Genomic DNA, 24,445 nt, shown 5'->3' with positions numbered 1-24,445 from the left:
GGAGTAGAAAGTGCTGGCTGCTCCCCCAAATCATCCCCTCATACCATTTTAATTCCTCTTTCTGGTTGAGGTCTTGCCAAGGGCCTGGGAGTTATTCTTCTCATCTTCCCCTGCAGGCTCCCAGGGGACTGTGCACATGAACCAGCTCTTACTGTCACACCTCCTCCACTACCCCCCACAGCTCTAGGATGGCATCAGCCCAAAGCAGAAAATAAAACTAACCCAAAACAAGAACTGAAACCACCGAATCTTTCACTGCCTTAAAACAAAACAAAGGGCAAACGAGCAGCTCCTCAGAGGGGACGGGGCTCTGACACCAGTGATCAAGGGCAGGGCAGGGGTTGAATCTGGAAATGAAGAATGCTGGGGAGCAGGTAGCAGCCAGCAGCTTTGGCACCGTGGGGCAATGAGCTGATGTGCTTTTAAACACAGAATACAAAGGAGCTGAAAAGAATTCTACTGGAATTCTCAGTTTAGGCTTTGGAACCCAACTGTCCCCTTTATTTTTATCCCTATGTTTGTGCATATCCCGTCCTCATTCCGAGATCTGCAGCAGCTTCGTTCGCGTCTCCTCTCACAGTGAGGTAGAAAGCGCCCTTCCCGTGATGGAGAGGGGAAGACTCCTTTGCAGAACTGAGACTTCTGCCTGATTTCCCCTCCTTAGCTCCCCTCGAGAAGGGACATCAAGACATCAAGAGAGACAGCACCTTGTGGGGTTCCAAGTCTTTTAATTTTTCCTGCTTGATTTTTTTTTTGTCTTCAGTCTTTTTTTTTTAAACACAATCAAATTGGCAGAAAAATGAGTTGGTGGGCACTAGGGGGAATCTGCTGAAAAAAATCCCCAAAATTCACACTGAGGTTTCAGGTATAGTAGCTGAGGTGAGAGGGTGAGGTTAGAATGTGTATAGATTTCTCAACTCACCCTGGAACAAGTTCTTCCAAATGGCCAGGGAAGAGGTCAGAATAAGCCGCTTCCCAAGACTGTAAGTGAGAAGACGACATAGCTCCCCCTACCCTGCAGGTTCTTCGCATGTGGAGATAAAAGGCTGTGATCACTAATTGCCTACAATCTTCTTTTAAAAATATAAAACACGTGCAGTTGGCTTTGGTACAAAAAAAGAAAAAAACAAAACAAAACATTCTGGTCCCTGTGGGGTTTTTTCCCTCACCCCCCCAACAAACCATTATGGCCACCTCAACCTTTATTCCATCAACTCTAGGAAACCAAGTTATCTCCCTGATTTCCATGGAAGATGGAGAGAAGAGAGAACAGTAGTAAGAGGCTGAGGGGAGAGGGGGAGGGACATGGCCCTGCCCACAGCCCTTCTTAAAGAGGCAGTAGGGTTCTGTGCTGCAACCTCCCCTCATGTGTTGTCAGGGGAGGACATTAGGGCTAGAACCCTGCAGCTGCATGGTTAAGCCCAAATATACCCCAGTAGTGTTAAAGGACAGAGCCTCCTGATCCCTATGGCTTGGTTCCCATGTCCCTGGTCCTTTAAATCTCCACTCTCCCCCTATAACTAATAATAAATAAATAAATTCTCCTAAGTAGGGGAAGAAGGCATGAAAAATTGGCATCTGTGGTTTTGCTTTTGGATGCCACCACCAGGGGGCATTGTGGCCTAACTCCCCCAGTTTCCTAAATGGCCCCAGGTATCCAAGGATCCCAAGAGCTGGCAAGGACAGTCAGCAGTTCTTTCAAATGCTCCCTCACCATTGGCAGACTAGAGTTCCCAAGGTTTGCCCCCTCAGCAATGTTCTTCATGGGGGCACAAAACAGGGGGAGGGGCCCCCTTAACTCTCTGAAGATATAGGCTCCCCGTCACGGCTCTCCGTCTCCTCAGGGATGTCCTGCATTCGCGTGAAGTCTGAAGAGGGGACAGAGCAAAAACAGCAAGTGAACAGAGGGTCCTGTGAGGAACTTCAGCCCTGTGCTGTCTCCTGTCTGGGCTGAAGAGCCGCAGAGCTGTTGAGGGCTGGCGAAGGGTTTGTGAATCTCTGGGTGAGGGAGAAACCTGTCAACAGCATAAGCAATGTACCCACACCTAGGTATGTTGTTGTTGTTGTTATGTGCCATCGAGTCGTTTGTGACTCATAGCGACCCTATGTACAACAGCCCTAAACCCTGCTCTATCCTGTGTCAATTGCATTGTCTCTGACACACCCATCCTGATTACCCCAGTCACTGAATCAATCCACCTCATTGAGGGTCTTCCCCTCCTGTGCTGTCCCTCTACCCTACCAAGCATGATGTCCCTCTCCAAGGACCTGTCTCTCCTTACAACATGGCCAAAGTATGTCAGACGAAGCCCCAGAATCCTTGCCTCAAAGGAGTAGCCTGGTTTAACCCTCTCTAGGATGGATCTGTTTGTTTTTTTGGTAGTCCATGGAACATTCAATACTCTTCAGCACCACAGCTCAAAGGCGTCAATTCTCCTTCTATCCTCCCTAGTCATTGTCCAACTCTCTGATGCATAACAAGTGATTGCAAAGACCATGGCCTGTATCAGGTGGACCTTAGTCTCCAGAGAGACACAGATTTGCAATCTGTAATATAGTAATCTATAGTAAAATAGTAATCTATATATAGTAAAATAGAAACTGTTTTAAGACTATTAAATAAAATCACAGTAGCTTTTGGTTATCTTGTAAACCTATTCCTACTTATCACTATCTCGTTATCTCACATTTACAACCATAATAAAAGATCTGCTGTCCAACTACTTTTCACATTAATGATGTATGTACGGCAGTAGTGAATGCCAAGCTTCTGAATGAAAGTCATGCTGGTTATTATGTTAAAAGTTACGTATCAACTTGGCTAGGCCACAATTCTCAGTGCATTAGCAGTTACATAGGGACACAGCCATCTTCCATTCTATGATCTTACGTGGTTATCCTCTCTTTGTATATCTCCCAATATTCACAGAGTGGCCTGGTCTTTGGAACAGAACCATGTTGATAAGTGAGCAGTGAGTGTATTTCCTAAACTAACGATAAAAACTTGAAGGTCCCTGAAATTTTTTTTACTTTGACAATGGATTTCTTCATAAAAAGGCTGTAAATGATTAACCTACTAGCAAAGGGTAGGCTGCTACACTGTGCTTCCTTGAGTTTCACTACAAATATCAGGCACACTAGCAAGTCGTCTTGGTGCCCTTCCCGAGTCGCTGTACTTGGGACCCGAGTCTTGGGGGGACACATCAATTGGCACAGCATAGTCCATAACACATGGTACTTTGGTGAATAGCTACTCGAGTTTTAAAAGCTTGTGAGTGGTTATCTAAGATACAACCATGAATTTCCTCCTACCCAGGACAAAGAAGAGTGAAGCAAATTAGACTCTACAAAACAATTAGTCCAAAGGACTAAGGAACCGCACAGATCCATTTCCACTAATCTGAGATCAGAAAGAATGAAATGGTGCCCTACTGCTGACTGCTCTGATCAGGATCACGACAGGTCCTGGACAGAGTGGGGGGAAATGGAGAGCAAAATTAAAAGTTATCACAACCGACAGACTTGGAGACTGCCAGAACCTTCAAGACTATGGCCCTTAGACATCCCTCTAAGACTTGGAACCGAAGTCACTCTCAGAAATCATCATTCAGCCAAACTACAGACAGGCCTATAAAGTGAACAATAAAACATATGAGGAAGATGTTCCTCAAAACAATCAGCCCCAAAAGACCAAAAGGGAAATATTTGCCAAAAAATACAATTCAAGAGGCAGGAAAGATGGGCAAATAGAAATAAGGAGCCCAGAGAAGACACAGGAAGACTGCTGTTATATTGAGGGGACTGCAACTAATGGCACAAAATAAAATGTAAAAAAATAAAGGCAGTCAACAACAGCCAATCCTAAATACCCTGCGTTTTGAGGTACAGAGGCTCTATGCCCAGGTTACACCCCAGCTCTGTTCCAGCTCACCACTAAGGCCTCACCTCGTGGACTGTGGGGTGGAGACAGACGGCTGCCACCTTCCTCCTCGCTGCCTGTGTCAGGGTCACTGCTGTCTTGCAGCCGCTCGTCGGGACTGCCCAGTTCCTGCCTCTCTCGGTCCTCGAAGGGCCGATGGATCGAGCGGATAGTCACAGGCAGATCGAGACGGTCATGACCTCGGCTGGACTGTGGACAGGAGGCAGGAGAAGCAACAGGTCAGGGGATGAGTAACAAAATGAGGACTGCTCGGGAGGAGGCAGTGCTCTCTGCTGGGCCCCAAGATCCCTCACCAAACACCTTCACTTGGATCCACCAACTGATTTCATTTAGAGCTGCTGCACAAATTTTCGTCTTTCTATGCTTACCTCTGCCACATCTAAATGTCTTTTAGTTCTCTAACATCCTTCAAGGGAACTCTGGTGGCTTAGTGGTGAGGAACTGCGCTGCCAACGTAAAGGCAAGAGGTTTGAATCTACCAGCTGCTCTGAAAGAGAAGGATGAGCAATCTCCTCCCATCCAAGTAAACGCCTCTGAAAAGCCACTGAAGGGTCAGCTCTAGGTGGGTTCCCACTCAATGGTACATAACAATATCCTTCAAGTCTACTGTCTGATTTCATCTGAGTTCAAATCCCCACAGTCCAATTTCTTTGATTCTCCCTGGACGTTTACATGCACCCTAAGTTAGTTCATTGTTGTAGTGCACTGTTCCAAGTCTCCTCACCTGTGGAGGAGTGAAGCTCAAATACAGAGCGTCGCCTGCAGGGAGGCTGCGCCTTCGAGGATCCAGAGCCCTGCGGGCCCAGGGGGCCTCGGCTGGGAGCGGTTCGGTCTGGCCCAAGGCGGCCAGCTGCCTGCGAGCCTCTTCAGCCTCCCGCTCCAGCAGAGCCCGGGCCTGCTCGCTCTCCCGGAGCCGGGCTTCCAGGCTGCCGGCCTCAGTCGCCCGCTCCTCTCCTAGCCGCCGGCAGCGACGCAACTCCTCCTGCAGCAGTGCATGTTGCCGCTGCAGTAAAGCCAGTTCTGTCGCCTGCTTTTCAGGAGCCACAGGGGCAGGCCCGGCCCTGCTAGCCTCTCCATCCCGAGAGTTGGCTCTGGCTAGCTTCTCTCGCCGCTCAGAGCCCTCAGGGAAGCGGGCTTCCATCAAAGTGTCCTGCTGAGCCACAGCTGCCTGGGGGTGGAACGGGGACAGTGGGTGTATTAGGCTCCCATCCCGTTTAAGGAGCCCAGGTAGTATCTGGCTGCAAACCTCAAGGTTAGCGGTTCAACCCACCAACTGGCAGGCAAATGACGTGGCAGTCTGCTTTTATAAACATTACCGCCTTGGAAACCCTACAGGATAGATAGTTCTACTCAGCCCTATAGCGTTGCTTTGAGTTGACTCAACATCAAGTTTGGGGTTTTTGGTTGGATCCTTCTGCTCCTTACTCTTATCCCAGGTGAATGAATATTGGGGAGCTGGGGTTGGCAGAATGCTCAGAATGTCCCACTTAGGAATGGCTCTTCCCTCGACAATGAGTATCTCTGGCCTGGTTCCTCCCTCTGTCTCATTGAGCCGTTGCTTCTTGGGGGCCTCCCCCCTCACTGACCTGAAGGCCATGCAGAAGTCCATAGAGATTGACCAAGCGCTGTAACACCTCCTGAGGACAGAGGAGAAGGTGGGAACAGGGCCCAAGCTTCAAGATGAGAAAACTGCCCAGAAGTTGAATAGATGTGGGTGTAGGGGACAACAGGACTGCATGGACTCTGAAGTGCAGACTCATCCCCACACACCACTCCCAACTGGACCCCATTTCTCAGACTAAGCATACCCTCCCTTCAGCTTCCTATACCATCAAATTTCCATCTCACCTCTTGGGGCGATCTCAGCTGATTTCCATTTCGATCCTGTAGCAATGATCAAAAACAGGGAGTCAGCAGGTATGCACCCTCTGTGCTAAAGGTGTACAGGCCCGCTCACCCCGTCCCACTTTCCTGCTCTCCACCCATGTCCTGGAACTTTCTGAGAACTCACCTTCTGGCTGGAGTCTGAGTCAGCTCTGCAGAGTTCAATGGAGCCATTGAAGGTTCTGGCCTCACCATCTGTAGAGCAGGAGAAAAGGATGGGCCAAGCTCGCTTTTCTAGGGCTCTGGCACCAGCCTGTTCTCTTCCATGCCTCCCACCCACTTTCTTAGGCCCCTGTCCTGTACTCACTGGCAGTAACCCCAGGACTTGTGTTACCACTGCTATCTGGTTCCATGGACAAGGCTGGTTCTCGGCATGCTGAGAGAAGCTCTACTCCTGGCCCCACCAGTAGGTCCTTCAGGCCCTCCACTTGAAGGGAAAGAGGAAGAGGTGAGCAGTGAGGTGGACTGCCATCTACCCAACACTTAAAACATGTCAGCGTCTAGGAGACTGCCCCCTGCCCAGGGAGTGAGCTCTCTCACACACCACATGAGATATAAGTCTCTAAAGGTACATAAAGGTATAATGTAGCATGCCCTTTCCCTCAAAATCCCCAGCACCTAGCAGAGCATCTGAAACAGAACAGGTGCCCGAGGTGTCTGCTTGTGGACTATGGGGTTGACGCACCCCTGGCTGAAGTGTAAACACTCCCACATCCTGTGATGGTGAGTGGATGAGTCTGGACTCACTCCTGGGAGCTCCCTCACCCTCACGAATGGCATCCTGCAGCAGTCGCTCTCCACGTGGGGACTCGAGGGACTCAGAGCGGAAAAGGCCCCTGGGGAGGGTGGGCAGGGGTATCCCACTGCTGCCATCCTCTTCAGCCTGGAAGTGGGTCATCTCGGCAAACAGGCCGACCTTCTCCTGCAGCAGTTCCACCAGGGCACGGTCCTTCTGCTGCAGCTCCACTACAGAGACAGAGTGGCACATGGAGGCACAGGGGGCAGAGTGGCAGCAGGGGGTTTTGCAATTAACAAAGAAGGGAAATACTTCTTTTAGGGGGCAGGGGAAATTAATATACACATTTTTGTTTTAAAAACAAGTAAAAAAGATTTGTTGTAGGGATTGTAGTCATGTCCACCAGTTCCCATTCTCCCTATTTCCTTTAACTGAAGAATGGAGACATGTTTAATCTGTACACACAGGCAGTTTACAGATTACGCTTCCCAGACTGCCTCACAGCTGTACGTAGCCACAAGACTAAATTCTGACCAAGAATATGAGCATCTTCCAGATCTGCCCTTAAAGGAAATGGTGTAAATCCCTGTTTCTTACTGCTCCCTCACAGCTGGGATGGAAATGTGACAGTGGGAGCTGGAGCAGCCACTTTGCACTTTGCATGTTGAGGATGGCAGAGCTGCACTACAATCCCACTGCTCACCTCTGGACTGTGATGTGGAGAGAAACTATTTACTACCTCGTTTAAGCAACCAATGTTTTTTATTGGTCTTTTTTGTGTGTAAGAGTACACCCTACTGGTAAGCTCTGGTGGCCTAGTGGCAAGAAACTACACTGTAATCCCAAAGCTGAGCAGTTCAAATCCAACAGATGCTCTGTTGGAGGAGTGACCATCTCCTCCTGTACCAGTCAGATCCAATTTGATGGAACACACACAAAAATAATAATAATAATAGAGTACACCCTACATGGTGAAAAAGTAACTCTTCCAACTCTGGTCTTTATGTCAACTTCCCAGAGGCAAACCACAGTGATAGTCTTTGTGGATACAAAGTCAGTCTCTCTCTCTTCTTCACACACACACACACACACACACACACACACACACACACTCTACAGATGTACATATGTTCATCCTCATTATTTTTACGTAAGTGACAGCATATACTTTACATTATTTTAAATCCTGCTTTTTTTTAAACTTAATAATACAATTTGGCTCTGAATATGTATCAGTCCTGACTAAATGGTCTCATTTTTTTGTAATAATTGATAGCATCCAACTATGGGGCTATCCTACAAATTATCTGATCAATTAGCTGTGAGCAGACTTACTCTTGATTCGCCGCAGGTAAGCTTCATCCTCAGTCTCAATCAGGGGGAAGTCCTCCCTGGATGGACATCTGGGGGGACAAGAGGTCAAGTGTCCTTGAGAGGAAGAAGCTATTACTAGGAATCGGTGTCCCATGAAAATTTCATGGATTCTTCTTTCCTTCTCAAAAAGGTTCTATGCACTCCTCTTATAATAAGACTCATCAACCCTCTGCCCTGTCAGTCACTCTTGACTTCTTTTTTCTTTGCAATATCCAAAGCACTTTATTGCAGATCTGGGAGAACAGAGAGAATTCTCTCAAAAACTTGACTTCTTTTCCTGAGCACTGATCTTCTGTATTTCCTGGTAAGAACCTCTCTCAGAGAGGAAGACCCTCAATAAGATGGACTGACATAAGGAATTATAATAATGGGCTTGATATCAGAAAAGGTGAGAAGGTGCAGGATGGGGCATTTATATCTGTAGTTCTTGGTCGCTATGAGTCATAGTTGGCTCAGTGGCACTGAACAACAATAACTATCTTTCCAAAGGCTACCAGGAGGGCATCTGGCAGCACAGAGTCAAGCACAAGCTTAGCATAAAGACCTACTGCTGTTAGGTCAATTCTGACTCAGAGTGAACTTACAGGACAGAACAAAATTCTCCCAGGGGTTTTTCAAAGCTGCACGTCTTTACAGAAGCTGACTACCTCATCTTTCTTTCACGGAGCAGCTGGTGGGCTAAAACTAAGCATTTAACCACGGAGTTAAAATCCTGATTTAGCAATTTACTCAGTGGTAACCTCTCAACTCCTTCAACTGGAAGGTGTGGTTTATTTTTCTCACAGATTTTATTAGGATTAAAAAGATTAAAATTACAGTCCTAACTGGAGTTTATTTATTCCTTAGACATTTTCATTTCGTTTTAGAAAATAAAGGTAAGGCGAGCTCTGGTGGCCTAGTGGCAAGAAGCTGCAACTGCAAGTTCAGAGGTGCACAGTTCAAATCCACCGGATGCTCTGCTCGAGAAGGAGGAACAATGTCCTCCTATACCAGTCAGATCTGATTTGACAGTACACACAAAAAATAATGACATTAAAAAAAAAAGAAAAGAAAAGAAAGGTAAAATGTACCATGATCCAAATAGCCCGTAATCAAAGGAGACCTGGTGGTGCAGAGATTAAGTGCTTGGCTACAACCAGAAGGCTGGTCATTCAAGTCCACTGGCTGCTCTGCAAGATCTAGTGTGCAGCACTGCAATCTGTGGGTCTATCTACAGACCAAGCCATTAGTGCAGCTGAGACGACTGCTAGCTGGCAGACATGCCACCCTGTGAGTGCTCGACGTATGCCTTTCCTTTTTGGTACAAAAAGCATAGAGGACTTTCCTGCCATGGGCCATCCCATCTCTGCCCCACCTCCGCCTCCACCTCTGAATGCTGGGTTTTGTCCCAGGGAGCACAGTGGCCTTGACACGGCAGACACCTCAGAGAACGTTTGTGTGTAGGCAGCAGGCACTCACACGCGCACGCTTTGCTGGATGACGCGGATCCAGGTGTTTCGGTCGTCCCGGGACGCAGTGTGGACCTCGTACATCTCCGGAGGTGCAGCGCTGATCAGAAACATCCCCTTCTCCTGGTTGGCAATGTCTCGGACTATTAGATTCTGCAGTGAGACCACTGAGGGCTTGTCCTGACAGTCAGGGAAAAGGAAGCAATTAAGCCTGGGACTCCTATCTTGAGTATTCAGGTCCTCAAATCTTCTGGAAAACCCGGTGTTGAACAGTCAACCCAAGATGCAAGTTCAGAGCCCAGGTTTTACAGCCAACCAAGAATTTGTGGCCCTGGACAAATTATGCAACTAAACATTACAAAATAAGGATAGTAATAACAGAGCTTCCTCACAGATATAAAAGTGCATGCACAGTGGTAATACTGTTTATTAGCTACTCCGAATACTTATTATGACACTGTAGTAATAGTTACAATAATTGTTTGAAGGATTCCAGGGTTCTTCTGAGCTTGGGCAGAAAAACAAGACGGGCCTGAATCACTTGTCTGTGTGGAAAGGAAAAGGAAAAGGAAAGAGGGTCTCACCAGGGTGGGGAAGATATATTTCTGGTCCTTCTCCTGGAGAAACACTAGCACATCTGTCATCAGCAGCATCAGCACATCTGCCAGGCAGAAAAAGGCAGGAGGACAGTCAGCACTAGAGGGCTGAACAGGAAGGTTTCTGCCTTAGAGACCAGGCTGCCTACAGACCCGGGGCTCCGGCCTCTTCTCTTCCCAGCTCCTGTGCCCTGACTGCTTCCTCCAGTTCTCCAGACCTTTCAACACACCAGTCTTAGGCTTCAGAAATGGGGGTGAGAAGAGGGACCATGTGTTATCTGCTAAAGGAGCTTTTTAGGCTAGGAACACTGAATATCTCTGGGAAAATCCTCTTTGCCCTACTAAAGCATATTTCTTAACTTGGAGGAGAGAGACCCCCACTGGGGGGCTTCAAGGGTTCTGTACACACTCTATTGAGTGGCGTAACTAAGTATACAGTGTAATGTAACACACTTGTGTATTTGTCCAGGTTATGGAATTTCTGTGCATGTTATAAAAGATTCTTAGAGCAAGACAGACTAACTCTTTTTCAGCCTTTAAGCTCCCTGGCTAACAGTGAACTAAGACCTCGTGGATATTTGACCTAGATTCCCCTGCCCCGGCACATACTTCTTCTCATGTTAAGCTTGGTGGAGAGAGAGGAAGTTGTTTTCCTTCCTCTGAAAGTCTGAAAGACTGCCCCTCACTCAGCCACCTCTCTTCTTACCAGGCCCCTCCTCCTTCATTTCCCTTCTGCACCCCACCTGTCAGGCCCTCCCAGCCTATGAAGTGGAGTCTTGCATTTTAAGATGGAGGGGAGAAAGTAAAGGTCATTCCTTAAGACTTGGACGTCACAGTCAAGAGAACACATACATCCCTTGCCCTTGGATATTTTGCTAAACTGTGGGCACACAGAAGGGGCGGGCTTTTGCTAAATGCTTCAGAAATAAAGCTCTCCAGCCTTGCTATTTTTAACCCCCTATGGTTTATATTCTTAGCTGCTGCGTGGGAGGAATGGGAAGGAGAGAAAGGGATGAAGGAGAGAAGCTGCCGAAGACTGACAATATCCAAGCCTGCAGATTGGGGTTGTCATAACAGAGGGACAGAGCCTTGCGCTGACACTGTCCTCAGAGAGCTCAATTTACTTTTGTCCCTCACAGTCACCCCAAAGCCGAAGCCTGCTCTTCTCTTGCCTTGACTCAAGACAGTGCAGACAAATTCTGGGAAGATGGTCTGTGATTGTGAGACTCCATTCCCAAAACCCTCTCCATTTTCTTCTCTTCATACTGCCCTGCTGTCCTCCCCTGGGCTTTCTTCAGCTGCACTGTTGAAGCTCCTGTCCATTCCCCAGCCCTGGTAGTTGGGGTTCCAGCTGGCAGAATCCACTACCCTGAACCTGTCCTCTAAATAGATATTTCTCTGGCTTCCTCATCAAAGTTACAGTGTAAGGAACAATTAAGTGAATAAATACTGATGAAGAAGTCCACTAGTGGTGCGACTGATTAATATGCTCATTGCTAACTGAAAAACAAACTTGGCAGTTCAAGTGCACTGAGGCACCTTGAAAAAAAGGTCTGGCAACCTACTTCCCAAAAGGCTCTTTCTCCCTCTCTCATCTCATGGCTGAACCTCCAGGGGGTATCAGAGGCTGCAAATCAACCATACAGGAGAAAACGGACCATCTTTCTACTGAGCAGCAGCTAATGAATTTGAACCATTTGCCTTTGGGTGGGCAGCACAACTCAGTACCCACTAGGCCACCAGAGCTCCCTAAAATCAGTCATTGGACACTGTAAGAAGCACAGTTACTTGAGCACATATGGGGTGGCCAGGAGCCAGAGTTAGCACCACTGCAACTAGTTTTTTGGTATGATCTGCAAATTCAATCTAGAATTATAGATTTTTGTTGCAACAGAAACCATGAATTTTTTTTTTTACTCCCTACTAGGTCTCATCTTGGGTACAGGGCTGCAAAAAGGGAATTCTTTGACTCTGAGCACTTGCCTGGACTATCCCGATCACTGACCTTTGAAGCGCCCAGTGGCTGTCTTCCACAGCAGACAACCATCATGGAGCAGCTTTCGCCGCAAGAGCTCCTCTCGGCCAAAGGGGCCCTTGCTAGGCACTGGGGTCTGGGCGCGGGGATCCATGCGATTGTAGATCTCCTGCAGGCGGGCCCCCTTCTCCAGCTCGTGCACATCCTGGTCCACATTGGACAGTAACTCCTTCACCAGTCCCAAGGCAGTGGTCAGGTCCTGGCGTTCTTCTTCAATTCCTGGCGCCAGGAGGTCAGGGTGAGAGGCTCATTCCAGAGCTTCATTCCCGTCCCAATTCCCATCCTGTCTAGATTTTACCTCCAGGGGCACTGAGGGTTGCATACCTATCCCAGGCTGATCCTACCTCTTCCCCTGGTCATCCTGGGCTTTTCCTCACCCTAAATAGCCCTCTCCAGCCACCACCCCTTCCTGTCTGCTCCTGCTTACCGTGGGAATGCTGCAGGATGCGGCTGATGAGCACCGGATACTTGGTGATGCGCTGAGTCACCAGCAGGATGCACTCCTGCACCCCATGCCGCTTCAGCACCGCTGAGCGGGTCACCTTCTATGGGGGATGAGGCAGGGCTTAGGGCACTCAGACAAGCAGCACTAGACCTGGAGCCCAGGCTCTGCGCCAGCACTGCCTCTGTCAGTTAACTCACATTGGTCTCAGTGATTACATCGGAAAAATGGTATCATACAGCCACAACTTTGTGGTGAAGACCAACTGTGACTATGAAGGGCGCTATCAGTCAGAAGAGCTGGTCATATATGGGTAGGTCCACAGAGATTTTTTGAACCAAATCCTTGATCTCTGTGTGGGTGCAACACACCTACAAGCCCCAGAAACAGGGGTGTGGGGCGTGAGCCATTAGAGAGGGCTCGAGAGGCCTGCTCACCCGAATGAACTGCTGGAAGCGTTTGTCTCGCGCATACAGCTCTTTATAGAGCTTTAAGGCCTTGGTGTGGCGGCTGCAGAACTCCGAGTAGGTTTTCCGCATCTGGTCTGCGCTGGGGCCTGAGAACTAGAAGTTGGGGGAACAAAGCTGGGTTAGCACCTTTCTCAAAGCTGTACCTTATTCTCTGGACACACTTCTAGCCTCCTGCCAAACAGGCTGGCTTCCTGCCTCTCTGGCTTTCCCTGGCTCACTACCACCCCCTAGAGCTTCAAGGCAAGAAATGTCCATTCCAGTCAAACAGTCTCCCATGACCCTGACTCTCAAGAATGCCTTCTCCTACCTGACTGATGAGCAGGTCTCCCAAACGGTGGATGACGAAGTTCCGGGTGTTGCCAGGACACAGGGCCTGCCGCCGGCGGTCTAGCAGCTGACTGAGGAAGCGTGTGTGGATGTCACTGAGCTCATCCACACAGGGGAACAGGCCCTGGACCACGCCTGGCTCCAGCTGCAGCTCTTCCAGCATGCCCGTGCGGAAGAGGCGGGTCATGATCTTCAGTGTTCGGACATGGTGCAGCTCCGTCTGGATCAGCTCTGTGTGGCAATGGGGCATCTTGGCCTTCACCTTGTCTTGGTCACTATTGAGGGGGCCTACACTGGGACCCTGGTGGCTCAAAGGAGGTTTCCAAGGACTCTTGTAGGTGAATGTTCTGCACTATTATTATCTCAGATCATTCCCAATAATTTCTTTTCCTTATGTCATGCCACCACATGCTGTAAGCTATTTTAGGGCAGGCACCATGTGTCTTCTACAGATCTAATTTTCCCCCAAACTCCAGCATGATGGTGGGCATGGAACAGGCACAGAGTTAAGAGTGAAGACTGCGTTGAAGTAAAGATTAAAGAAAGGGCCTTTCAGACTCCAAGAGGTAAGAGCTCAGTGGAAGTCAGGCAGGTCTGTGGAGCAATAGGATGTGTTGGAAAGGGCCCTGAGAGTTGGGGCCGAGCCGAAGAGCTCAGATTGTGACAACGGCATGAAGGAAGAAGGCTGCTTCACTTACCATAGATGACATCCTGCTGCTTCATCACCTCCTTTTTATGTTGTTGCAGGAAGCTGCTATCCACAGCAAGGCTCCAGGAGTCAGCTGCAAAGTCCTTTTCATCCATCTCAAAGTCACTCATCAGCTCATTGTAGATCACCTCTGCACCTGGACAGGGATGGGAGAAGCAGCTCAGAGCCAAATTCTCTTCTATGGGTCCCGGGTGCTTCTCTCAACCCCTTCCCAGGCCTGCCCTCATCACCACTCTTCTCCAGCTTCACTAGTTCTCCTTGGGGCTGAGACACACTCACCTTCATCAATGAGGGACTCCACCGATAGGGTTCTGTTCCGCATATTGAGGGAGTCTGTGGACTGTGAAAGGATCCGGCGCAGACCCAGGGGGGACTCATCATTGAAATGTCTGAAGGAAGTGGAGGAAGTCTATGTTTCTCCAACCCAGAGAGAGTCCTTCTCATGTGAAGAATCAAGGCAGGGATCTGGCAGAGACCCGCCCCAGGTTCTCCTCCCTGTCTGACTACCACTCTGAGCTCAGGGGTATACAAGCACCTCAGCATCTGTTCTCACTTCCACACTCTGTCTGGCTACCCCTTTCCCAAACAGTGGCTCACCCAGCAATGTTGGTGGTAGAAACACTCTTGGATAAAGACAAGGAGGACCGGCCACGGCGGGAACCAAGGAGGGACTGCCGGAAGCTGTCGGAGGGGTAGATAGCAGAGGTAGGCCGCTCCCGGGTTGTTGCTGTGGGACACAGGGGTCATGGGGAGATCTGCCGGCTAACACCAGGTAATGCCTTCCCACATGTGGGCCTCCTCAGCTCCTCAAGAGGAAATGAGGCATCCTTCCCACTCTTACTCCTCTTCCTTAGTGGGAGAAAGATGGTAACATCCACAGTCATAAAGCCAACTTACATTTGTGTAATACTTTCAATGTTTACAAAGAACTTTTATTTTTCTTATCTCATCCCTGCAGCCAGCCTATGAGCAAAGTGAAGCTCATCAAGGTTAAAGGATCTGTCCAGGGTGACTCAGAGTTTGGCTGACAGGCACTGGGGCCCTGGTTATGAGTAAGAACCAAAGCTGCTGCAACACTCCCAGAACACATTGTTGAGTAACAGATATACGCAGCGCCTCGCCAGGTCCAGATGGCCAGCTGTCCCAAGTCCTCAGATCAATTGGGACTCTCCTGTCCAGCCTCTCAGGCCAAGACACTGGACCATCCCGTTAAGGATAGAAGGTGTTGTGTCTAGGATAGCCTCATGGGGGCAGCAGAGGTTATGGGCTGAGTGGTCTTGGGGGGTCCATTGTCCCACAGAGGGCTCCTCCACTTCGTCTACTACTCACTCTTACAGCGAAGGGAAACAGACTGCAAGGCGGTGTTGTTCTTCAGCAAGGCAGCTTTCTGTTGCTGTGAGATGAGACAGCAAGAAACACCAACAATAGAGTCACCAGAAGGCTCACAGGCAAGAGGGGGCACCTGATCGCACTGGTAGAAAGCTGACTCTGAAGTTAGGCACATCAGGGTAGCTGAACTTAGTGCTAATGGATGTGTCTTACAGCAGGAGGCCTGGACTATCAGGGACCTGGGGCTAAGTAGCTACACTGCCCCCTAAGTGGGGACAGATGATGAAGACAAGGTAGAGAATGAAAACGGAAAAGGATTAGGGTCGGGTCGCACACTCACCACCCTCTCCCGCAGCCCTCTTCCCTCCCCACCATCTCACCTTCTGCTTGACCTTGGTACAGTTGGCGAGGGTGTCTTTACAGCGGTTGTGGATAGTCACATTGCAAGCTGGGAGGGTGGGGTAGAAAGGGTGAAGGGAGGGCCAGGTGGTAGAGAATGGGACACACTCAACATGCAGACATCCTTCTCCCCCAGGCCACACAGTCCTCACAGACTCCCTGCTCCCCCCTTCCCAGGCTTCTTGGCCATTATCACATCCCAGTTCTTCCTCCTCCCAACTCCCCCTTCCTCCAAGCAAAAAATGAAACAAGAAGGAAGGAGGTGCTGAATATAATAAAGCAATGTGAAGGAGTTGACAATCCTGACCCAAAGATGCTTTGAAAGATGGACAGGCTGAGAGAACAGATAGGATGGAGGGAAGAAGAGGTTACAGGCTGCCAAGATGGCTCAGGAAGCACAAGGTGGGTGAGAATGGCAGATGGAAAAGAGGATCCCACAGGGCAGAACGTGGCACAGGGGTAGCTGAGATGACGGTGGGGTAAGAGAAGGGGAATGGGACATTTCTTGAGCATCTAGTTAATGTTGTGCATTTATATAATCTTAACACCTTTTGAATGGCACAAGGTTTGGATGTGCCAGCTGCTCCATGGAAAAAAGATGGGATTAACTGCCTCTGGGAAGCCCCTGGAGGGTCAGCCATGAGTCAGTTCTAACTCAAGGGTACCCCACCACCACCATCACCACCACTACAACAACACCCCCTTTGAAGTAGGTCTCCCAAATAGATGAGGAACTTGTCCTGCGGACACTAACTCAGTGGCCCAAGACCACGGAGCTTGGATTGTACCGCAGGCCTGCCTGAATCCAAAGATCATGCTGCTTTGCTTCACACAGCAAGCCCTTGATCTCTAGCTTGGCCTAAGCAGCTCAAAGACTGAGCATCCAGTGGCAGAGGGAGGGGCCTATGCCTCACCCCTATAATCCTCCCTGCCTCTGCACTGCTCAGCAATGCCTGCTATTCTCCAGCCATTCGGCCTTTTCCCTTCCAGGCCTGGGGAGTCCTGTTCCCTAACTCAGGCAAACCCACAGCTCCCACACTCCATCTGCTTCCCTTCAGTTCCCCTCCCCTTGCCATGGAGTAGGAGAGAAGAGAAGAAGGGGGGAGTAGTGAAGCCTACACACTGGGACCATAAGCTGTCCCCTTCCCCAACCTGCCCTCAGCCCTAGGCCCTCTCCAGCTTCCCCACCTCAGCCAACTGCACCGGAAACTCTGCTAACTCCTTCAGACAATACCCAGCACCATGCTCACTTCCACAAATACAAGGCAAGAAGGGTGGGGTAGAGGGAGGCAGACAGGCATGGGGGCTGGGGTTGCTCCCCTCTCTGCCTGAGCTCCTTTCTTTGTCCCCACCACCCAATGTCTCTGGATCGAACCTCCGCTTTCCACCTGCTCTCAAAATAGCGCTGCCACCTCCCTTGTTCCCCTGGCAACAAGCTTCCGGATTGGGGATTTTGTTAGGTCTCTAGAGGGATCTAGATTGGGGTTCCCCCCTTCATCCTCATAACTTTAAACTGAGCAGTAAGCCTCATGCCTCACTGGTTCTTTCTGGGGTTCCTTCCACAAAATCCACAGGGATTTAGAGACTGGAGCTTATGTGCCGCTGCTCAGCAGTAGGTCGCACACAATACCTTTAATCCTGCTCCAATCAAAAGCATCGCCATCATAAATCCAGGAGGAACTGGATTTGAGCAGGAGTCCCCAGTACAGGCATCTACAGGAAATTCCCTACTGACATTCCTTAATGCAGGCTACCTTCAGATGTGAGTGAAAGTCACACACACATACACACCCCAGTGTCCTGCCATACATATTCCCTCTTCACTGGTAAATCAGACTAGAAATTTAAGGCAGGATCCTAATCTCATTTTCTGCTTCAAAAGGCAGAGATTTCCAGTTCCACCGCCAGTCACAGACAAGGAGATTCTTAAGTCCTGAATGTCTAGTTCTGCCCAGGAAGATGGGCAGAACCAGCTGCAAGGCTGGCACCTTTCCGCTGCCCCACCACATACACACACACACACACACACACACACACACACACACACACGCCCCCTTCAGTTCTCCTGACCCTCAGCAGCTGTTCTGGGACCTAAGGAGATACCCAGTGGACAACAGCTGCAAGGGGAGATGGCTCAGCCTCCCCTCCCCCCATATTCCCAGGAAGCCGTTCCTGCTCATGCCACCCTTTCCTGCCATATTCCAAGCAAGCAAAGGACCAAGCTCTGGGGTCCAGCTGGGGCTCAGAGACGAAGGCAACTCATACAGAGCAGGACAGAAAGGTCAGATGGAAAGATGAGGGTCAGTGGGCACCAAGTCAAAATGACATGCGGGGTTCAAACAACTTACTTGGGCAGATGAGGGCTTCCTTGGCTGTGATGCTCTTGTTACAGGCATAGCACATGGTCATGCCTGAAACTGAGATGGTGGTGAAGAGGTGCCCATTGGTATAGCGGGCATCCTTGGCTTCCTTCATTTTCTCCTTTTCCCGGGTCTGTAGAAGGGGTGAGAAAGGTAAGATGTGTGGCTGAAAAATGCCAGGGTAACTGAGGAGCCCAAGGGGACAGACTGAGGACAGAGGCAGGAAGAAAGCAGAACCTGCTACAGAGTGTCCAAGACTGCAGCCCAGGAGTGACAGGTCAGGCTCTGGGCTGGCCACCCCTGGGGGTTCTGGGTCCCTGGCCTACCTGCTGGCCCCTGCGGCTGGGCTGCCTCCTGTTGCCGCTCATCTCCCTGGCTCTATCTAGACCCTGCGTCCTCACTCCACCTCCTAGCCCTAGCTCTGCTCTCGCCCCCGAGCTGCTGTACTCTCTTCTCTATGCCGGGGGCTGGGGGGGTGGGGTGGGGTGGAGGGGAGATGCGCAGAGAGGAGAGGAGAGCAGGCAAAGCAGAGGGTGCCAGCTCACCAGCGTTTTCAAATCTATGGGAGTTAGCTCCTCTTATAACCATGACAACCAGTACTGGAGCCGGTGGAGCCACTGTCTCTGAGGCAGCCGCACTGGGGTGGGGTGGGGAGGAAGGGGCTGAGGTGGAAGGGCAAGAGATCCCCTTATTAAACTGACTGATGGGGGACAGAACAGCTCCATTGCCTCTCTAGGCCCTGGCCAGCACCCTAAACTTCTATTTCCTCCACAGACATCAGCCAATGGACACTCTATGGGAGGCAGCATGTCCCCCATTAACCTCATAGCAGGAAGAGCCTGGTTTTGGTCTCGAGTTACTCCCACTCTCTGGGGTCTTTAGGGAAGGAAACTCCGCCAGGCTCCGTTGTTCCTGGCAGCAGTTCTCTTACTGCAGTAAACTTTTATTCCTCCCTGATGTCTGCTGCTCCCTTCTCATACTGCTCGTATTTCTTAGAAAAGCAGGGGGTCAGCGAAAGAGAAAGACCCTCAACAAAGATGGACCAAGACAGTGAGTCCAACGATACACTTCAGGACTGCAGAGACTGTGACGATGGCACAGGACAGGGCCTGGTTCCTGGGGAGCTGTGAGTTGTAGTCAGCTTGATGGCACCTAACAACATATTGCCTTCCACAGAAATGTTGGAATCTAGGAAACCCCCCGTATTGCTGTTTGCCCAATTTGTCTCCATATCCTAAGAAACCTTTTCTGACATTTGTCCTATTTTCCAGCTGCTACAATAGTCCTTCTGGCTTTGGTGTCTGCAGAGACTGTGCTGTGTGTCCTTCCTGGGAACCTGGGAGGCTGAGACCTTCCTCTTCAGCTTTCTCCTCTCCTGCTCCCCCTCACCTAGCCTCCCCCCCCCCACCTCTACACATCATCCCCCTCAACCTCTCTGCTGTCCCTCTTAAAGCAGGAGAAAATGCAAAGATGGGGATACTGTTTTCCCATGCCCTTCAGGACTACCCACTGTTGTAACCCCTGATCCTGAGATTTTTTTCCCCCCTCCGTTTTTGGAGGATGGAGAATGAGAGAGAACATGAGTTGACGAGACTGTTCCTTTCAAGGCTTCCCTTCCTCTCCGGGCTGAGGATCCAGCCGGCTGAGATGAGTTGAGGGACATTGGCTGGGGCCCTGGATTCAGTGGTGAGCTCTTGCCCTGGACCTTAGGAGCTCCATCCTGACTCACAGCTCCAGCACTGAGGGCAGGAGGAGGAGGGGAGGAGGCGAAGAGCCACACTGGCCAGTGGTCAGCGCAGAAAAGGGAAGTGTGAAGGGGCTGAGTCAGCAGTGCAGGGGGCCAGAGGGCACTGGGCCCTCAGTACCCATGTGTCCAGGCCTAGCCCGAAAGCCTTCTCTCTCTTGCTGGTCCTCAGAGGCTCTGGGTCTACCTGGTGACGAGCACAGCTCAGACTCCTCAGGTCGTGCCCTTCAATCTTCTCTCCTCACTTCTTTATCATCTATGTTCCTCTCCTCTCTTCTTCTCTTCCCATTTTTCGGTCTTCCCTTCTTCCTTCTCATCTCATGATCTCTCTCTGCTTCCTCTTCTCACAGCTCACTGGTCTCCTATAATGTCCTTGAACACTTCCTCCCCATTCTCACTGCCCCATCCCATCTTTCACAGGTATAAGGCCAGTTCCTCCCAGCTAGGCCTGCCCAGAACGAGGACCTGAAGCTACCATTCCAGCCACCTTCTTTTATCTAACTACCTGGACTGCCAGGGAATTCCTCCTTTATCTCATTATAAATCACTGCTCTTTATTTAGAAGGTCAAATCCCCTCCCCTAATATCCTTATAGACCTCAAAACCCAGTCCAATCATCTCTTGTCCTGGCTACATCTACTGTTATCTATTCTCTCCTGCCTTCCCAATCATTTCTTTGATACAAAAAAGATTGAGCGCTTATGTTTCTTAAAAACAAAGATAGATATATACAATGGGGGGTGGGGGGGGAGCCAAGAGAGGATCTGTCTGAATCAGAATCGCCTCCTGAGCCACAAGGCTGCCTAATCCTGTTCTAACTCTCATCTCCAACTGCCTCTGTCCCAACCTCCTACTCTCAGACCTCCAGGACCACTCACCTGCCAGCCAGCTCTGATGACAGGGAGGAATGAAATGGAGCTGTCCAAGGATGCGGCCTCTAACGGCATCAATGTCCCACCAAGTGACAAACCCAGACACTGACTCCTGCCTCCTCCACCTCCTGACACTCACCCTTTCTTGAAATGACCCCCTCTCTAGGTGGGCCAGCAGTGGGCAGCAGTCACAGCAACAGCACATCCCAGCACGGACACTGCCCTGCCAGCAAGCGGCCCTGGCACTGCCTAGCGCTATTGTCTGGGAGGCGGCCCGTGTACGCTCCAGAGGCTAGACTGCTGAGGATGGAAAGACGTGGGCCTCTTTACCAGAGGCCCCTGCTCCAGAGACTGTGTCAATAGCTGGTTTGGTTCTTTGTCTCCCTCTTTTCCCAGGTATCCTTAAGACAAACCTATCACTCAGCCACCTACCAGGACCTCCCTTCTCCACCATGCCCTAATCTGTCCTCCCAAATAAGGCCCCATTAACCACCATCAACCACCCTCGGAGGTCCCTGCTGTTCAATCCTCTACCATCTAGCCTCCACAGTCAAAAATTAAGTAAAATAAAGCACACATGGAGGTTCTAGCAGAAAACACTAAAACAGGAGGTTCTAGCAGAACTCCTGCCCCTATTCTCGTGACCCCTCTCCTTTCTTGTCAGTTTTAGAGGCTTCCATCTTTTTGCTTGTTTCTCCTTTTCTTCTTACTCCTCAGAACCTAGACCCTGAGGTTTTGCTCTGGGAGTCAGACAAAGGCCAACTCAAACCTTCCTTCTTACAACTGTCATCCTCTACTTGCATTTCAGTCACTTTTAGGAAAGAAAAATGGAGTGACAGAAGAAGGTATTGTGGGTGTCTGCTCAAAAACTCAAAGCCAGCAAGCACTTCTTCCCCTGACTTTCCCAGGTTGAGAGATGCTGAAAACCATGACGTAAATGAAGGACAAGGTGACATCAAGGCCATGTTTCTGGCTTCCTGTGCTCCCCAGCGGGTAGCAGGGGTTGGCAGAGTTTACTCAGGCGACTAAGAACAAGACCTCAGCTGTAATGTCGCCTCTATTGGTATAAATGGAGACCTCTGAGAAATTTGCCTATACTCAGAATCATCTCTGTTCCAGACATATTAGAAGGAGCCCTTCTCTAAGACAGCAGGGCCTGTATCCAGTCCCTCTGTATGGTGACCAGGTCAAAGCTGGAGCCTGACCCCTGGAAGGTTCTGCTGGGGTTCAAGTCACCTGGGCAGCAAGGGGGTGCTGAAATTGGCTGGGAAGGGCACTGTGTCATGGAAGACGAGCTGTAGGACTAGAAAATGAGGAAGGAGAAAGTTCCTGGCCTTGGAGCTGAGGAGAGAGGGCTGGAAATAGTCTCACACAGGCATTATGCCTTTCTAGGCTTTTATTGTTGTTGTGATATACCATCAAGGAGGAACCAAACCATACCTTCCAGCAGGTTTTCAGAGGCTTTAAATCAAACTGAGGAGACTGCTCATCTTTCTCCCACAGAACAGCTGGAGGATTTGAACTACATGCCTTTGGTTGTGATGGCACAACTTCTTACCACTAGGCCACCAAAAGCTCCCTTTACAAGTTTCTAGGATTACACGGTTAAGTGTAATCCTGATGGCATAATGTATAGTATGTTGCACAGCTAACCAAAAGACTGACAGTTTCCTGTAAAGATTTAGAGCCTCAGAAACCCAGTGGGTCACTATGAGTTGGAACTAACTCAACAGTACTGCGTTTGTCTTTTGTGGGTTAGGGATAAGAAAAAGGCAGGAGGCTCAGGGGAGGTGTCCACATGGAAATACTAATGCCACGGCCAAAAATATAATGTGGAAAGACACTGCCAAACACACAAAGGCACTTAATAAATGCTTGCTTAATGAATGAAGATGAGACAGCGGGCAGTGGGAGTAGGCACACTGGTGAAGCAGAAGAGAGGCTTTAAAAGCCACAAGGAATAAAACCAGGCTAGAGAGGGGTAAGAGCCCTAAGACCTAGGCCTCCTGGACCCCAGCCTGCCCCCCACCCGGCCACACCTGTCAGGTCAGGAGAGAGAGGCAAGCAGAGAGGGAGGGGGGAAGCGATGTAAACAGACAAGCATTTGTGCAGGCGAACAATAGCTGTGCCAGGACTCCCTGCCCTCCTGGCACAGGGCAGGCTGGCTGGGGTGGGAGGGGGGCAGCTGCTGCCTGCAGCCCTACCCCCCTAGGAGACATAAACAAACCCAGAAGGATCCAGCCAGCTCTGTGCAGCCATATCTCCTACCAGCTCCAAGAATCCTAACCAATCCACTCATTCAGCTCCTACTTCAAACCAGGGACTGAAGCTAAGAGTAGAAGTACAGAGAGCATGAGCCCCTCACATTAGTGACCACTTATCAAAACAGTAACCAGGTGCATTTAGGGTCAGACTCTGGCAGCAAGCACACACATATCACATGTATACACATGGCATTCATGCATATTTTAGCCTGTCCCCTTGAATCCCAAGGTCACTATTCTAGGAAAGCCACAGAGTCTGAGATCAGAACTCCTCTTTCTTTAAATTTGTTAGTTGGCCAGTGGGTCTTCAGACACCCTCAAAAGCCCCTGCGGGCACACAGTGACTTCCCCAAGCAGCGTTTCTCCCCTCCCCCTCAGCTCTCTGCCTACCTTTAAGATCATGAATTCTAATATTTTCTGATGACCCTCAAACCCTCAACCTCCCTGGGGACCCCTAATTTCTCAACTTAACTTCAAAATGGCCAGCCCTCTCATTTCTTTCCTGGATTTACTAGCCCTCCTCTCTGATACACACTTAATCCTGTGTGCACACAAAGCCAGGCACCTCTCCATTCCTAGAACAAAGAAATAGTCTCTCTCCTCTCTCTATTCCACCTGCCCACCAGACGCTCCAATGCTGGGGTTCCAGAGATTTCAAGAGAATCCCGCATCCCTAGAGTCATCCCTGGGTCTCTGGCCCTAACTCACTCCTGGGCAGAAAAGGATCCTTTGTTCTGCATGTGGTAAAGGTAAGGGTTGGGAGAGCAGGGAGGAGAAAACAGGAGGCAGAAGGGGGAAAGGGGACCTGTGGGGTTTAGGCCTGTGGAGGTAGGAAGTAGAGCAGAGAGAACTGAGGGGGTGAAGAACTGAAGACAGGCTGGAAGAACAGAAATGGAGTGGAAAGAAAAAGGAAGCATGGTGAGGGGGTACACAGAAAGATCTTATGGAGGTGGGAAGAGGAGGGGGGCAGGGTATACTTAAATCCTTCCTTTTAGGACTCCCCAGGGAGTTAGGGGTGGAGACTGAGGTGTCAAGACTAGCTCTGACCAAGGAGGTAGCAGGGGAGATTGTCTTCCTCAAATAATCTCATTTCCAGTGAGCCCCCCCCACTTCCCACCGCAGTATAAAAAGAAAAGAGACAGCTGGTGTGCTGCAGGGAGGGGGGAAGAGGGGATCCAGGGTTTGTTGGCTAAGAACCAACTCCCCCCCTTCTGTAACCACAGCTTTCCGGAGGTGGCCCTCCCCTTTCGACCAGCCCAAACTGACAACCACCCTCCCCCCCATTGGCCTCTGTGCCCTCACAGCTCTACCCCCAATACTCTCCAACCACGACAGATTCCCAAATTCTGCCCCAGCCTCAGGGTAATAAGAGCCAGGCTTCTGGATTCCTCGCCCTTAAATTCCAACCACCAAAATCACAAGGCCTGAGGGTGCAGGTAATCCAGGGTCTTAGCTCCTTTCAATAAAGGGAAAAGGGCCCCAGTTTCTAGCTTCCCAGAACCCCTCCCTGTACCCC

The 24,445-nt window shown here is 50.0% G+C and overlaps 1 protein-coding gene across 3 annotated transcripts in view; it reads right to left on the bottom strand.

The window, feature by feature from the left end:
• Positions 1–698: 698 nt before the first annotated feature.
• Positions 699–24,445, bottom strand: part of ARHGEF2 (Rho/Rac guanine nucleotide exchange factor (GEF) 2) — a 41,605-nt gene continuing 17,858 nt past the window's right edge. For 2 of the 3 annotated variants that reach the window (XM_006895777.1, XM_006895775.1), the window contains 21 exons: positions 18,038–18,182; positions 15,671–15,738; positions 15,291–15,354; positions 14,559–14,688; positions 14,241–14,350; positions 13,951–14,091; positions 13,233–13,483; positions 12,893–13,018; positions 12,441–12,558; positions 11,984–12,232; positions 9,967–10,043; positions 9,393–9,562; positions 7,896–7,963; positions 6,590–6,790; positions 6,132–6,251; positions 5,952–6,019; positions 5,789–5,824; positions 5,527–5,577; positions 4,665–5,108; positions 3,946–4,129; positions 699–1,868 (listed from right to left, as the gene is read on the bottom strand). In XM_006895777.1, coding sequence (XP_006895839.1) covers positions 1,795–1,868; positions 3,946–4,129; positions 4,665–5,108; positions 5,527–5,577; positions 5,789–5,824; positions 5,952–6,019; positions 6,132–6,251; positions 6,590–6,790; positions 7,896–7,963; positions 9,393–9,562; positions 9,967–10,043; positions 11,984–12,232; positions 12,441–12,558; positions 12,893–13,018; positions 13,233–13,483; positions 13,951–14,091; positions 14,241–14,350; positions 14,559–14,688; positions 15,291–15,354; positions 15,671–15,738; positions 18,038–18,182 — 2,895 coding nt within the window. In that variant the 3' untranslated portion in view covers positions 699–1,794. Of the gene's footprint in view, positions 1,869–3,945; positions 4,130–4,664; positions 5,109–5,526; positions 5,578–5,788; positions 5,825–5,951; positions 6,020–6,131; positions 6,252–6,589; positions 6,791–7,895; positions 7,964–9,392; positions 9,563–9,966; positions 10,044–11,983; positions 12,233–12,440; positions 12,559–12,892; positions 13,019–13,232; positions 13,484–13,950; positions 14,098–14,240; positions 14,351–14,558; positions 14,689–15,290; positions 15,355–15,670; positions 15,739–18,037; positions 18,183–24,445 lie in introns of all 3 variants that reach the window. The other variant, XM_006895776.1, reaches the window with a different exon arrangement.

The sequence above is a fragment of the Elephantulus edwardii genome, unplaced genomic scaffold (genome assembly GCF_000299155.1).
Source record: "Elephantulus edwardii isolate Elephantulus edwardi_28Jun2011 unplaced genomic scaffold, EleEdw1.0 scaffold00176, whole genome shotgun sequence".
NCBI classification, from domain to species: domain Eukaryota; kingdom Metazoa; phylum Chordata; class Mammalia; order Macroscelidea; family Macroscelididae; genus Elephantulus; species Elephantulus edwardii.
This window is presented reverse-complemented; position numbering and strand designations above follow the sequence as displayed.